At 39.8% G+C, this 15063-nt stretch overlaps 1 protein-coding gene across 1 annotated transcript; it reads left to right on the forward strand.

Annotated features, from left to right (window-relative positions):
- Positions 1-337: 337 nt before the first annotated feature.
- Positions 338-10806, forward strand: emei (transmembrane protein 161-like emei). The gene is made up of 11 exons (XM_080274308.1): positions 338-391; positions 824-927; positions 1426-1708; positions 1881-1960; positions 2314-2529; positions 4080-4196; positions 5440-5580; positions 7223-7397; positions 7875-7971; positions 8166-8326; positions 10687-10806. Exons 1-11 carry the CDS (start codon positions 338-340, stop codon positions 10804-10806), a joined length of 1548 nt encoding a protein of 515 aa, XP_080130434.1.
- The last annotated feature ends 4257 nt before the right edge of the window (positions 10807-15063 follow it).

A 15063-nucleotide genomic window follows, 5' to 3' on the forward strand; every position in this document is an offset into this window, starting at 1 on the left:
TCAGCATCTTTGTTTACGTCGATTAAAACTTAACCATTGTCTCCAAATGGCTGATATGCTTTAGACGTCCAAATTAAGTTGATAAACATGTGAAACAATGACAATGTCCTGTCAGGTCAAAATTTGCACACAAACTGCCACAGGATCTCGGCTCTATGTACATCTATTTATAGTGCAGAAGAATCAACAGCTTTTCAAGCATATGGAGTATGAATATGAACCAGTATTTAATGGCTGTGTATGCTTATCATCCACGGCCTGGAAGGAAATTAATGCATAAATAAGCCACTTGTGTATCCACACTGTTAAGTCCGTTTTGGCTCCTTGATGATTATAAATGCCGTTCAGGTGCCCAAACCTAAGTAGTTTTGAAGGTGGGGCAGTGGTTAAGGTAATACAACATCCTGACCTAATAAGTTTTTAATATGGGGCTGTGGTATGGCTGGCATTTCATTTTTGGAGAAACACTTGCCTTGTTATGCAGATGAAGTTAATGTAATCAGAGGTTCAAATAAACAGTCCCAAATGGAAGTTTCTTCAGGTTTCACAATGTTCATTTTCTTCCAGGAAAAAAAAAAAAATCGGTAAAAAGTATCATATGTCATTATCCGTATCCATGCTCAGAGTCCCACAATATTTTGACCCAGAAAATTAAAATACAAAACTTTGTTATGTGAGTATAATGTACAGTACTTTAGTGCATTGTCACAGTAAAATTGCAGTATAAAGAAATACAAGAATAACAGTGATGTAATGAGACTTGTACTGTACCATTATGTGCAAAATGTAACACTGTTGGGTATATTAATTTAATCTGCGTCAGGCGGTGTTTGGTGTGCAGCTGGTGGTGACGATGGTGATGGCGAGTGTGTTGTCCCGCATCACCCCACACTACTCGCTGGCGCGCTGGCTCCTCTGTGGTACTGGGTAGGTCCTGTGCTTTCTTGTTTTTGTCTGGTGATCTGTGATTTTAGGCTGTCACTATCTAGCTATAGCCAGATGCCATAATCCTGTAAGGGGTGACTACTTGTCTTTGATTTAGTCATACTGTATTACAGGGAGGGGCACTATCCCTCCGCCAACCCACTTGCTGACACATAGAGAACACGTATGGGTTGGTGATTTTACGCAGTGCCTAGTACTCGTATATTTTATTAGTACATTGACAGTATTTATATGAGAACATTTTTGATCTTGCAGATCAGAAAAGACAGCGAAATTTGTACTTTATTCCAGCACAGTACCGGTATTTAATAAAATTCATGATTAAAATGATTGGGGAGTTTCTTTTTTACCCAAGGATGGAGTAGCTACAGTAAATATATACCGGTAGTCATGAAATTAGGTCAAAGTGCAAGAACACAGTCATGTGTTCAGTATAAATATTGTATAACACCAATGACTTACAGTCCTTCCCTCCCTTAGCCTCGTCTACTACCTGCACCCGAGTGATGAGGAACTCCGGAGTCTGGCAGGTGTCCCCAAAGACAAGGGGAAGAAGGGTAAGGGTGGGGGGAAGGGAGGAGGCGGGGGCAAGGGAGGGCAGAGCGAGGATGACGGAACGTTCACCGTGCCCCGAAGCCTAGACCTGACCCTAGAGACCTCACGGATGGTTCCCGGGGAGGTGCTGCAGCTGAAGTTCTACACTGAGTACCAGTGGCTGCTGGACTTCTCCCTCTGTGCTGTCATTGTGTACATCATTACAGAGGTGCAGCTTGTTTACACTTTTTGCATCATTGTGATGTATATCCACTTCTGCTACATATGATCTCCACTTTTCATTTGTTCACTCATTCCTTCAAGTGCATGTAGATGAGACGAAATGTCATTTGTGTATGTAATAGCCAGCCACCAAATTCTTATAAGTTAAGAATTTTCAGATCTTCATGTTTGTGGCCCCACCAAAGGCAGAAGTCAACCTGAGCATGCTGTGGTGTTTGTTGGCAGTTGGCTTCTCACTGTATCCTTGTACTGTACACAGTGGGAAAATATAGATGTTTGTGTAGTTAACCTCACTAGCTATTTAAAATAATTGAGATAGGTTTTGTAAATGTGATTAAGGAGTCATGATAAATGCTGTAATTTGTATTTGTAACCACTGTGTGGTCCATGTATGCCCCAAAGAGATCTAACCTTGCTGTGGATCTCCCCACACAATTTGAAGAAGGAATCTCAAGTAAAAGTGATATTAATGGCAAAGTTTGAGGAACCAAGGGAGAACTGTTGTGAGGCTGAAACAGAAGATCACACTTTATATACTGTGAAACATAAACAAAAGACCATATTTAACACATTTCCTTAGCCCCAGATCAGCAAAATCCTCTTCTCCCTGTCACTGCTGTACTTTCGTGGGGAGGACTCAGGCGGGGAGAAGGCCATGGTGGTGTTGGCATATTTCTCCTTCCTGCTGGTGGCACTGGGAACTCTAATAGTGGATGAGAGTCGGCTGGAGCTGGGGCTGGACCTCGCATACTCATCGTTTAATTCAAGCGCCGCAGCGTTCTTGAGTGCTCAGGGGCTGACGTCGGAGTGAGTTGAAAGTCGCCAGTTTGTATAAAAAAGAGAGAGGAGTACAGTATGTCTGTTAGTGTAAGAAGCAGTATGAAAGTGCCCTGACGTTCTTGAACACATAGCTGATGTCAGAGTGATTTGAAAGTTGCCAGTTTGTAGGAGGAAAAGGAAGGAATATGTATGAAAGTGTGAGTATAATATGAATGAACCTACAGTAGACTGGTCCTTACATACTCATCATTTTATACAAGTTTCAAGGTATTGTTGAGTGGTCTGGCTGAAGTCAGAGTGAGTTGAAAGTTGCCATTTCGTAGGAGGAAAAGGAAGAACAGTGTAGCTTGGGTATGGTTCTGTCATGACTGTCCCTGGTGCTAGAGGGTTTTTAAAATGGAGAAAAGTATTGGAAGTGGTGCTGGTGGTGGTTAGTTGTGTAAAGACCTAGCTAACTGAATTTTCAGTACAGTACGTGCTATTCTACAATCAACGATTATCAGGATAAAGTTGTGTTTTGACTCTGTATATAAATGAATTATTTAGTTGACACTGCTTCAGTAAATAAAAATGTATTTAGTTGATATTGCTTTATTAACTAGGAATGTAAATATATATTGTAATTGCTATGTAGAAGTTTGTAAAATGTTTTGTTATCCTTTCCCAGCATATTCAGAATTGTTCATTATATTATTCATTGTGGTAGATGTTGGCACTCACCATCCACTCACTCAATGTGGTTCTGCTTTAGGTGTCTACCCTTTCCTGTCTTCCTTCCTCTTCTGTCTTTTTTTCCTACATTCATTCCGTTTCCTTCTGCCTACGAGTGACTTTACACTCCCTCTTCTGCCTTTCCTTCATTCTTTCTTCTTCCTTCTGCCTATGGGTGACACTGCACTGAGTGACAAGCCAAATGGTTTCCTGGACATCAGGAAACCACCTACTACATTGGGTGGTAACCATATAACCAAATTATGGCACCTGGTAGTCTAGTGGGTAATTAAGATGCACCAATCGGATTGAGCCTGTGCAGGTTTTTGTCCAAAGGGTGGTTGGGATTTATTGCTCTCGTTATGTGACTCAGAGATGAGTGAGGCTGGTCACTGTCATCTTAAATTCCAGGACCAACTTGCTTACGCTTCTCATGGGGCGACATAGGAGTGGATGATTGATGGTTCATTATATTATACCTCTTTGGAGAAATTACCTCAGCCATTGTAGCTTATATTTCAGATAGCTTCCAACCACAGCTAATTCAGATAAGTGAGGATTTACATGATTTCACTTTCTGCTATGGGAAGCAGCCAAGAGATTTTAAAGCTGGAAAGATTAGTAAATGGATATGTTGTTGGATTGGGCACTCTTTTGAGAGCTGCCTCTACCATTTTGTTTTCCTTTTTCCTTTTTTTTTCTTTATGTTACGGGCCCATTGAAATATAGTAGTGGAAAATTGGATTAGAGTGATGATAATGATGATGACGGCAACAGCGACGATGATGATAACTACACATTCCTCCATAGTAATAGCCAGTATTCTCTTACTCATTCCTGGTCATGTGATGCTGGGTCTCTTTCAGTGGCCCTGCATCCAAAGTGACCTTCAAGATCTGCCTGGCCATGACTTGTGCGCTGGTGGGTGCGTTCTTCACCTTCCCTGGACTTCGGCTGGGCAAGATGCACTTCGATTCTCTAAAGTGAGTAGAGACAATGTAATGGGATAGAAGTGTAGAATGGAGATTGTGTTCAAAGTCAGATTGCAGTGTTGATGTTTTAGCCAGTTGATTAACCCCTTCAGTTTATAACATCTTTTTTATTTTACCCTTGTTACTGGTGGGTGACTTTATTCAATTTCCCATGGATATGACTGGATGATTTTATTCTACAGTACTTTGGAAGTCCCCTCACCCCCACCACTTATAACTAACCTCTTCAGTGGAAAAGCCATTCCAAAGCTAAATGCTTATCTAGAGGAAAATAACCAAACTTGACTGTATAGCACAGGGTTTTGCAGTGACTATTGGGATTTCTCTTGGCAGAAAAGAAATCATCACCTCTTAACCTGAATGAAATCCCTGTTGACAGGGTTGTGGCAAAAGGGTTAATCAAAATAATATTTGACTCAGTCTGCTAGGATTCTCAGAGCTAAACAAAACCATCTCTAGCTTGAGTGAAGTAGTATACTGTGCTATAATGTGTCCAGAGAAGAACAAAATCATATACTGGAGTTGGAGCTGCCTTTCAGGACAAGCTTTTGTATGGTGATTGTGATACATATTTTCAGTAATCATCATCTATTCATGTATCTTAACTGTAGATTTATTTTATATGACAAAGTCTCAATATATTTTGACTGGACAGAGGATACCAAAAATAAGGTATATACTGACAAATTAGATGATGTGGCCTGATGGTTTGTTCAGTGAATTCTGTAGAAGATGACCCCTGTCTCCTTCATCATCATCATCCAGATCTTCTTTCCCACCCTAGGGTAGGGTAAGGGGTAGCAACTTCCAGACATCCCAGGTTTGCCCAGTCCAATGGGCCATGCTTCCATTTGTTCATCATTCAAGCCCCCGGAATCCTGGCTCTATCTTGTACACCAAAAACGTTCACCATGTTCTGTAGCTTAATGTGAATGTATCTAGTGTCTAGTTGATTAGTATAAAACTGTAAATCAGTCAGCTGACTATGTTATCTTTTAAGTTGTTGTCACAGCAGTTTTGGGGGCAAAATTTTCCAGACAACTTAATGCTGGCAATGAATTTTTGAGGGTTGTTGGCAATTTCTTGTCACTGCAGGTGCAAAGGTCTTTGTTACAGTTTTTCTTTAAAAGTAGCCACGAGAGTATCACCATGATAGAGAAGCCAGGAAAAAGTTGCCAGAAAACTTGATCTGTTAACACTGCCCTAATATACTGTACCACTTTGTTTGGCTCAGGTACTGCCGAGAGCGGACCATTGTGCGCTGGATTTTCCACGCGAGTTTTGTAGCACCACTGCTGCTGGTGGTCATGTGGATCAAACCTCTGTCCCGCCGCTACCTCACTGAGCACACCTTCCCAGGGCGCTCCCACCCCATGTGAGAACCCACAAAGCTGGAAAGAAATTTGTGGATAAACTTTTGAGCAACTGCCTCTTGTAGGCTAACTGAAATTTATTTTTGGAGGAAGAACAAGGGAAGGAGAGTGCAAAGCATCCCTGTATATCTCCTCTGCCCCCAACAAAAAAACAGATCTTAGACGTGTGGAAAATGATCGTAGGTTGTCATATTTATTTTCTACAGGAAGAACAAAGTCAGGAGGGTGCAGATTCTCCCTTTGTCTTGAGTCCTTCCTCCAAGAACAAAATATAACAGGGAATACATTAAAAACGAGCTTGTGAATGTTTGCTTTGATTACGATACTCTCCAGGCAGTCCTCATTGTAAGCCAGTGATGGCACATCTTCCTTAAGAGGTGGTATTGGTAGGTTGAGTAAAACTGGTAAATTAGCTTTATAAGTACAGTACCAGTGAAACTTTAATGAGCTGTTTTCTGGTGTTTACTGTGGACATAACATCAATACAGGAATGTTATACAGCCTATAACATGAAAATGTTGTATCCATCCATCCATCATCCAATCCTACATTGCCCCATGAGGAGCATAGGAGCCTGGGGCTAGGCAGTTGGTCCCGACATTTAAGATGAGAGTGACCAGCCTCACTCATCCCTGAGTGGCATTACATGAGCAATCAACCCCAACCACCCCTTGGATATAAACCTTCACTGGCTCAATCTGATTGGAGTGCGATAATTACCCACTAAACCACCAGGTGCCAAAATTTGGTTATATGGTTACCACCCAGTGTAGTACTGTATTATAAAAAAGCAGTTTATTCAGGCTGTATCAATCCATTTTAAGACATATCTTTAGACTTTTAAGAGAGAGCTTATGGCATGAAGCCACATCATATTTATGTACATACTAATATTTTGATCATTATAGCTGATACAGTTGGATGTATGTCTGTTATATACAGTATATTTTTCATTGGGTATATTTGAGTTTCAGTAATGCCAGATTAAATCTTTGACTTTCACATCCTTGTTCTTCTCAAATCTTATGATTGTAGATACTACAGTTCCTCTCTGTTTTGGCTGTAATTTGTTTCCTAGGCTTATAAAATAAGAATGGGGAGAATACTTGTAAAGTATTACCATATGTGATAAAAAACTTTATTATACTGTTCAACCCCATACCTCCACTTGCTAAGTGTTGAATCCCTGGCTAGGCCATCATAATCCAGTGCCATGGTAGGCAGTTCACCTATGAGGATGATAGTTCTGGTTCTTAATACCAGTTGCCTTGTAATTCTTGCCATTTCAGACAGCAGTCTGTTAAAACCTAACCTGAAATGATATTATCTGAGAGTGGCAGATGCCGTCTGGTGACAAAGGCTTACACATGCTAACATAGCAAAGGCCTTTTAATCAGTGTACAGTTAGTAATAGTTAAGCACATAACACTTCCAGATCATAGGTTCTGGTTCTGGTTTGGGAGGAACAAAGCCAGAATACAGGGAGGTTGAGATTAAGTAGTACTACTGTATATTGCACTTTTACATCCTCTCACATTTTTTACCTAATCCCACAGTAGGGCCTCAGAAGCATTTGACATCCTGGCATCAATATTTAACACCATTTTTTACATCATCATTTATTTCATTTCTTTTTCCGGATAGCATGACGCCAGAAGCATTTGACACCTTGCGCATTGTTCTGGTGTTGCTGGTGGCTGGTCTGAGGATGGCGCTGATGCCATACTATCTGCAATCTTATCTCAACCTGGCATATGAGAAAGTAGAGGCGCAGAAAAAGGAATCGGGTCGCATCTCCAATAAAGATCTGCAGAAAAAGGTACAAGAGAGAGAGAGACTGAGAGGAATGCCTGGAGTGTAGGAATAAGGAGAAATACAGTACATGAAAAGAAAAATGTTGTTGTCATGCAGCTCACAGGAGCTGGTATGGTATATAATATACAGTATACAGTGGCTCAGTAAGTGACAAATAGCGCGTTGGTTAAAAAAAAGAAAAAAAAAATCTGTTTACCGTATGATCCCTGTAGTTCATTCAGCTTAATTTGGCAAAGATTTTCATCCTTTTGCAGCCTGTTTTGAGTGCCTTGTTGGCAGATTAAGACTGTATTCTGAGCAGGACCTGACTATGAGTTTACATTCTTTCCCTAACACATTTTCAGTACCTTTACAGTACTAGCATCATATTCTCGTGTTAACTTTTTGGTACGGGTCATATTTGAAAATAGAAAGATGGCAATTTTAGGCCAAGTAAAAGATGTCAGATTACATTAATATAGTGTCAGCTTTGTGTCCACAGATTGCAAGTGTCTTCTACTACCTGTGTGTGGTGACTCTTCAGTATGTGGCGCCCATCATCCTCTGTTTATTTCTGGCCCTTATGTTCAAGACACTGGGTGAGTTTTTACTGTCTGTAACAGAATATTTGTAAGCCTGATTGAACACATCATAACATTGCCTAATTGATCTTACTCACCCACGCGCGCATGTACTTCCACTCTTCCTTATTCCCACTCTCCCCATTTATTTCTCCCACATTCCCACTCTTTCTCTTTCCCCAACCCACACTCACACTGCCGTTATTCACCAGGTGGCCTAAGCTGGTCAGCATTACTGGGGTTCACCATGGAGCCAGGAGAGTGTGGCCTGACCCCACCCAGCCCGGCCCCCTCCATCCCGGCATTGCAGGACGCCGAGACTATTACAGAGGCAACCAAGATACTTACACTTGGCATGGAGGAGCTCAAAAAGGTGAGCAAGAAAGGGGGAATACAGTATGAGCACTTGCATGTATATTCACACATATGTAGGCATGTATGCGTGTGTTCACCAGCTTGTTAGCAACAAAAAACAAATTTTATTTAGGAGTTGCTTATAGTACCTGTATTTTACCTAGTTTTGCCAGTAGCCTAATGAAATGAGAAAATTGTATGAAAAGTAAAGTAGTGCTCCAGATAAAAAATTTCCTTAGCAACTCGTTAGCAACTTCAAATATGAAACAGCTAAAAATCCATCCATCCATCATCCAATCCTATGTCACCCCATGAGGAGCGTAGGAGCCCGGGGCTGGGCAAGTTAGTCCTGACATTTAAGATGAGACAAAGATGCACAAAGCATACAACAGGGTACACAGAGAAGGAATGTGGAAGGTTTCTCGCATGTACAGTGTAGATGGTAAGCTGCTAGGTGTCGTCAAGTGTTGTTACGATGGTAGTGAGGCATGTGTAAGAGTAAATGGGCATCTAAGTGAATGGTTCACGATCAGTGTGGGTGCACAACATTTTGTGTGATGTCCCCATGATTGTTCAATATATATATGGATGGGGTGATGAAAGTAGTACAAACACAAGTAATGGAGAGAGGGATGGCATTGGTAATGAATGAAGATGGATGGAATATCTCAAATTTCTCGTATGCTGATGATGCAGTACTACCTGCTACTACTGGGCAAGAACTTTTGGTAGACTAGTGCAGAGTTTTGCTGATGTCTGTGAGCATCGTCCCTTGAGAGTAAATGTAACAAAAGAGTTAAGTGATGGTTATAGAGAGAGAAGGTGATGCCCAGTTTGGTGTTAGAGTGAATGGAGAGGCTGGAACTGGTGAGAGAGTTCAAATACCTGGGTACAATGATGTAAAAGAGGAAAATATGCAAAAGAAATGGAAAGTTGAGTGACACAAGGAAGAAAAGTAGCTGGTGCTATGAAGGCCTTGATAAGAAACAGAGGCTTGAGTGTTGCAGCTGCACGAGGCTTACATGAAGGAGTGTTAGTGCCAACTTTAATATATGGATGTGAGACTATGGTGTGGCATGAAAATGAACAGTCAGGAGTAAGAACAGTGGAGGTGGGGCTGCTGAGGAATGTATGTGGAGTACAGAGAGTGGATAGGATATGAAATAATGTGATTCGTCAAAGATGCAGAGTGAGGAAGTATGTGGACACCAGAATTGAAGAGAGTGTACTGAGATGGTATGGTCATGTGGAGAGAATGGATAACAATAGAGTGGTGAAAAAGGTATATCTGAGCGAATTTGAAGGAGGGAGGAGGCGAAGTACGCCAAGGAGAAGGTGGAAGGACTGACAAGAGATTGAGTTGGCTGGATGAATATTGAGAGGAGAAGCGCATGATCAGGGATTTGGCACCTCTTTTTAACGTTACAGCATCAGGATTGACTCTGTCGGATACGTTTACAGCATATGAAACTGCAGAATGTGGTGAATGTTTTTGGCATGTCAGATAGAGCCAAGATTCCAGAGACTTGAATGATGAATGAATGGAAGTGTGGCCCATTGGAGTGGGCAAACTTGGGCTGTCTTGCTACTCCTCACCCTGCCCTTGGGTGGGAAAGGAGGTCTGGGTGATGATGATGATGATGACGATACAAAGATCCCAAAGACAGATCATCCCATCAAGAATTAAAAGTATTTCCAGTTAAGGTCATATGAACATAAGGCTTACATAATCCATCATCACAGGATCTATGCCATCCCTGTAGCTTTATGATGCACCATCCCCACCGCAAAGAAATAGAGAAAAATTAACTTCCCTACAATGTTGTACACAAAATGCTTAAAACATATCCATCCTCATCCACCCAACATTATACATTACTTTACAAATGTATGCTTAAGCACACAGTCACCACAGCCATCAAAAACCTCCAACCAAACAGCATCTTTCATCACCATCCACCAAACCTTCACCTTCAGCCCACAGAAATTGCCAGCCTCAGAGATACAAGAGCTCATTGCCTTGCGCCCACAGAAATTGCCAGCCTCAGTGATACAAGAGCTCATTGCCTTGCCATCAGTGTTCACTAGTACTGCGAAAGTATTTAGCTCACAGTATCCAATATGCCCACACTTTGATGCAGTCCGCTATGCCACAACACTCTTATTTGCCTCTTGTACTTCATTCTTATAACTGACAAGCCTTGAACATAACCTCAGTCAAAGATTACTCATATCACTCATTTGAAGTGGCCAGTTTTCTGTTGTTCAGTGGCCTCATGTACAGGTAAGCCTGATGCAACAACAACAGAATTCATGTAGTATTGTACTCTGTATCTCATCATGTCTGCATTTTTATATCTCCTCACATGTATTTTTCAGGTGTTCACAACAGAGTTTTACCGAGGGCTACTGGGATTTGTTACCTGGTGGTGTGTGTTTACCTGGTTCCTCTCTGGCACATTTGGAGTTGCATACCAGTCCTACTTCACCAAAGGATAGATCTTGGGCAGTGTTCAGAAAGGAGTGTGAGAATGAACAGGATCAACTGTGGAATATGCTAACTAATGGGCTTTGTTCAGGAGAGAAACCTGTATTTTGACAGTAGTAACACCGATTGATTTGTGAAGAATGGGAAACAGGATAATGTTGTTCATATGATGAGGAATTTGAAATGAGGATTATTTAAGGTACTGTAACTGTCATGGAGACTAAAGCAAAAGACACATTTTGAAGATACACTATATGTCTGTGGAGATTAGTTATGTTTCGGATAAGCATTATGAAAGATTTGTGTATGATCATGTGAGTACCGTACTCAGGAGATGCAGCGGGTACTAAAGAAATAGGTTATGAGGATGTGTTTTGAAGGCAATTTCAAGACAGCGTTTGCTGTTTAATAAGCGCTAAGCTACCAGCTGGACCAAATTTTTCATATTCTAATGATCTGGAAATGATATTACACTACAAGTATGTGATGTGTATGATGCAGTCTCAGGAGTAGAATTTAAGCTGTTGTAAAGAGCTTTTGTCTATTTCTGAGGATTTTTGAGATATGGATGAATGGTCAGCATTTATGTTTCTGTTATCCTTTTGAGACTTTGCATTCTCATGTCACCTCACACAACTCTTGCCTGTGACTGTATTCTTACTCCATTCACAACAAAGCACAAATGTACATATGTAGAGTATGTTTGGTAAATCAGCAGGTCATAACTGAGTGGAGGATCTTGGAAGTTGTATTAGCCGTAATACCAGTACTTAAAGATTTTAAAACTGTTATATGATTCATATGCTTTTTTACTATGTATTAAAAAATGTAGAATTGTATGGTCACTGCAAGATTTGGAGTCACTAAGCAATTTACAGGCATTGTATGCTGATTTTTCTCATTTCAGAGGAAATGTGAGCTTCACAGCAGGTAATAGCACAAATTAGGAAATTGTTTGTTGGCCAGGTTTTACTTGAAATATGAAAAGCTCTCTTTTTGCACTGTTTTTTTTTTTTTTTTTTTTTTTTTTTTTTTTTTTTAAGTCCACAGTAATATAAAGTTAAATTACATATTAAGTATCCTGTGTGTGGTGACTCTTCAGTATGTGCTAGATTCCCCCAACTTCTGGGAAAAGTTGTGATAGTTTGTAACATATCAGCAACATTCAGTAATATAAGGACATGCTGTACATGAAAATCTTGTGAGAAATGTACAAGAATAGAAATGACTCAGCTGTTAATCTGATTTGTTCTTAGACATTACAGCAGATCATTTTTTCAAGGTATTTATTATGCTAAGCTCAAGGACGTAGGTGAATAAAACAGGGAGTACTGGCGCCACACAGTATTCATGTATGGCTAGTGTTTTTCTGGATTCTGCCCTATTTCTTCATGGGGAAGTTAGGTTAGTAGGATGATGATATTGATTGTTTTTCATCCCGTGCTCGTTCACAAGACAGAGATCTCAAGTTTTTGTATTTTTTATTGTATCATAAAGTGAATATTGTTTTAGAGGTAATTAAAGGCTGGGATCGTCTTTTAGCGAAGAGCGTATGGTTTTTAAAGTGTTATAGGTGAGGGACAATTTTTAACCAGTGACTAACATGGCAAATTGCAAGGGTTTCAGTGATGAATAAATGGATATGTGACTCTCTTCACTGTACACTGTGTTAATAGCTTCTAATTCGTTTGTGTTTTCCTTTTCCTCTTTCTGACTTTTCCTGCCACATTGAAACAATGGGAAATTGGATGAAGATGATGGTGATTGTTACAGTATGGTATGGGTTGCTGAAATGTCAGTCATGGAAGAATTCTGCCACTGGTTTTAAAATAAAGTCTCATGGACTGCTAGAATGTAGCTGTCAGGCTTTCTTTTGTTACTTGTCATTCTGTGATGTTAAAAAAGTTGTTGTAAATTCAAAATCCTATTTTCTTTAATGTTAAACACTGTCCATACTCCTATTTTGTATAACTAACCTAGATATGACTTTTAATCAGTACTGGTACTATATTAGTTCAGCTATAAGGTAAGATAACTACAAAATCTCCCAAGTATTACAATATAGTTTCTGTACACCATCATTTAGCATGTGACTACCACAGTTAGAGCAGTGTGCCAAAGAGTGATACCTATTTGGGGGGGATTCTGCTGTACAGGACTGTATTTTGATGGACAGAAGCTCCAGCCATTTCTTTACCTATTTAAGATAGGAAAAGAATTAATGTGATTCATTTTGTTATCTTAGTGTGGTTCATTTTGTTAGGTTACAACATTTTTTGTAATGTTTTATGGACAGAGTTCATCAGGTGTTGTGTGTCAGTTATTTAGGCACTCCATTTATTTAACATTGAGGATGTATGTGGCTATACAGTGCTGCTTTAAGTGAAACAGCTTCAAGAGACCTATTGCTTGAGGAGGGGTTGTCAGTACACACGCACAGAAAAATAAATGGATGAATAAAGAGGTTCTGAACATTGGAGTGAATCATGGGCAACTGTCTTTAATTCAACTTTGAGCTGAATTCTTTGGCATCATTATACTCGTATAGTGAAGTAGCCATGAATAAGGTGCATGCTGCCTGTACAAACATAAGACCCTTGTGTTATGGCCTCAACCTTAACTGCACCAACTATGACCCATTGTTTTGTGCCTTTCACCTTGTATACAGGTATAGATGCACCTGATGATCAAATTTTAGAAGTACCGGTAAGGTTTTCCATTATCCAATATTCATTTAGATATATGTATGTATTGTATTTTTATTGGATAGCTAAAGAGTGGATAATGGAAAAAATGAAAGTGAACTGGATACACTGTGCTGTAAAAAAATTTGACTGAATAATGCCTATATTATCTAACTCATATCTAAATGGATATTTTCATTATGTCTGTTGAATGAAGTTCAAAGTTCAGACCATCCAGCTGTTTGTTTTGTTGCCTATCTATCCGTCACCCAGCCCATGTGTTGCCCATCAGGAGCATTGGGGCCCAGGGCTAGGCTCCTTAATCCAAACATGACGAGTGAAGAGTTATTTGCTTCAGGGTGGTATTATATGAACCATAGACCAAATGTCCTTGGATGTAGTTCCTATGGGCCACATCTGATTGGTTTAGCATCATATAATGAAAATACCCATTCTCCAGCCAAGTGAACAGGCCAGGCAGATTGTCCATATAGATATACATTATCTGGTGCATCTCTAACCTTGTGGCCCTCTGCATTTTCTTACCATTGACATTACCAAAAGTATGTTGTAAGTTTTAGATATGAAATGCTTAGAATTGTTGCCAGATTAGGTATGTATTGTTATACGAGTATAAGGTGCAGGTAACCCGAAACTTCAAGACAAGATTACAGTACAATTAGTTGCAAGCAAAGAGCAACAAGATTGTTTATATATAAATAATGGGTTGAATAACATTGTACTGTAAAGTACCGTCATCAGTGCAGTATTGGGCTATAACTCATTGTGTCACCACAGGTCTAAAAGGTGTATGGCCATCATCCAATTATGATGTTTTTCTTTTCATATCAACACACCACCATGATTGGAAGAACATAAATTCACTACCACCCATGCTGCAATAGGTTGGGGTGTGTGGAACTGAAAAGTAAAAAGTTATAATTATGTGACGGCCAGACATCCTTTAGACCTGTGGTGGCAAGGTGGGTTTGAGTTCAACACTGGTGAGGGTGCTTTTCAGTACAGTGTTATTCAGAAACATTATTGGTTTATTATGGTACAGCATTAGAGTGTACCTGTTTTATACTGTATTATATATGTGTATATAATTGTTGTCACCAGTTCTGTTTTTTCATCACCTGTGAATTGTATTTGGTACAGTCAGAGTGAATGGGAATACTTTAATTTCATTTATGCTCCTCTGTGGGCATGAAAGTTATGTGCATGTATGATTGTTCATTGAATCATATGGGATTGGCATGAAGGCTGCAGAATGTTCTGTATTCAGTGGCATTTGTCATGAAGGGGAATACAGTAACTTTAATCTTATTCATCCTCTTATGTGGAAAACAGAGTTATATACAGTACAAGTTTCACTGTTCATTGCATCTTGTGGGATTGACATGAAGGTTGTAGAATATGCTGTATTCAGTGTCATTTGTAAAGGTTTTGTGTGAAGTTATCACTCAGTCTACCATAAGCACAAAAATATGTACTGGTACTCTTCCAATTTTCCTTTTGTCTTTCTGTATGTCTGTCCTCTCATTTTTATTTATTTACTTTTTTCTTAGGTGACCAGTTATT

This window comes from Coenobita brevimanus, chromosome 57 (assembly GCF_032717465.1).
Source record: "Coenobita brevimanus isolate Jiangsu-jjx chromosome 57, ASM3271746v2, whole genome shotgun sequence".
Taxonomy (NCBI): Eukaryota; Metazoa; Arthropoda; class Malacostraca; order Decapoda; family Coenobitidae; genus Coenobita; species Coenobita brevimanus.

What these genes read in the sequence shown, in the direction of transcription:
- emei (XM_080274308.1), top strand. Translation starts at nt 338, where the DNA reads ATGCCGTTCAGGTGCCCAAACCTAAGTAGTTTTGAAGGTGGGGCAGTG. An exon ending in AAGGTGGGGCAGTGGTTAAG is followed by an intron (nt 392 to 823) that starts GTAATACAACAT and finishes AATCTGCGTCAG; the next exon opens with GCGGTGTTTGGTGTGCAGCT. An exon ending in TTGTGTACATCATTACAGAG is followed by an intron (nt 1,709 to 1,880) that starts GTGCAGCTTGTT and finishes AAGAATTTTCAG; the next exon opens with ATCTTCATGTTTGTGGCCCC.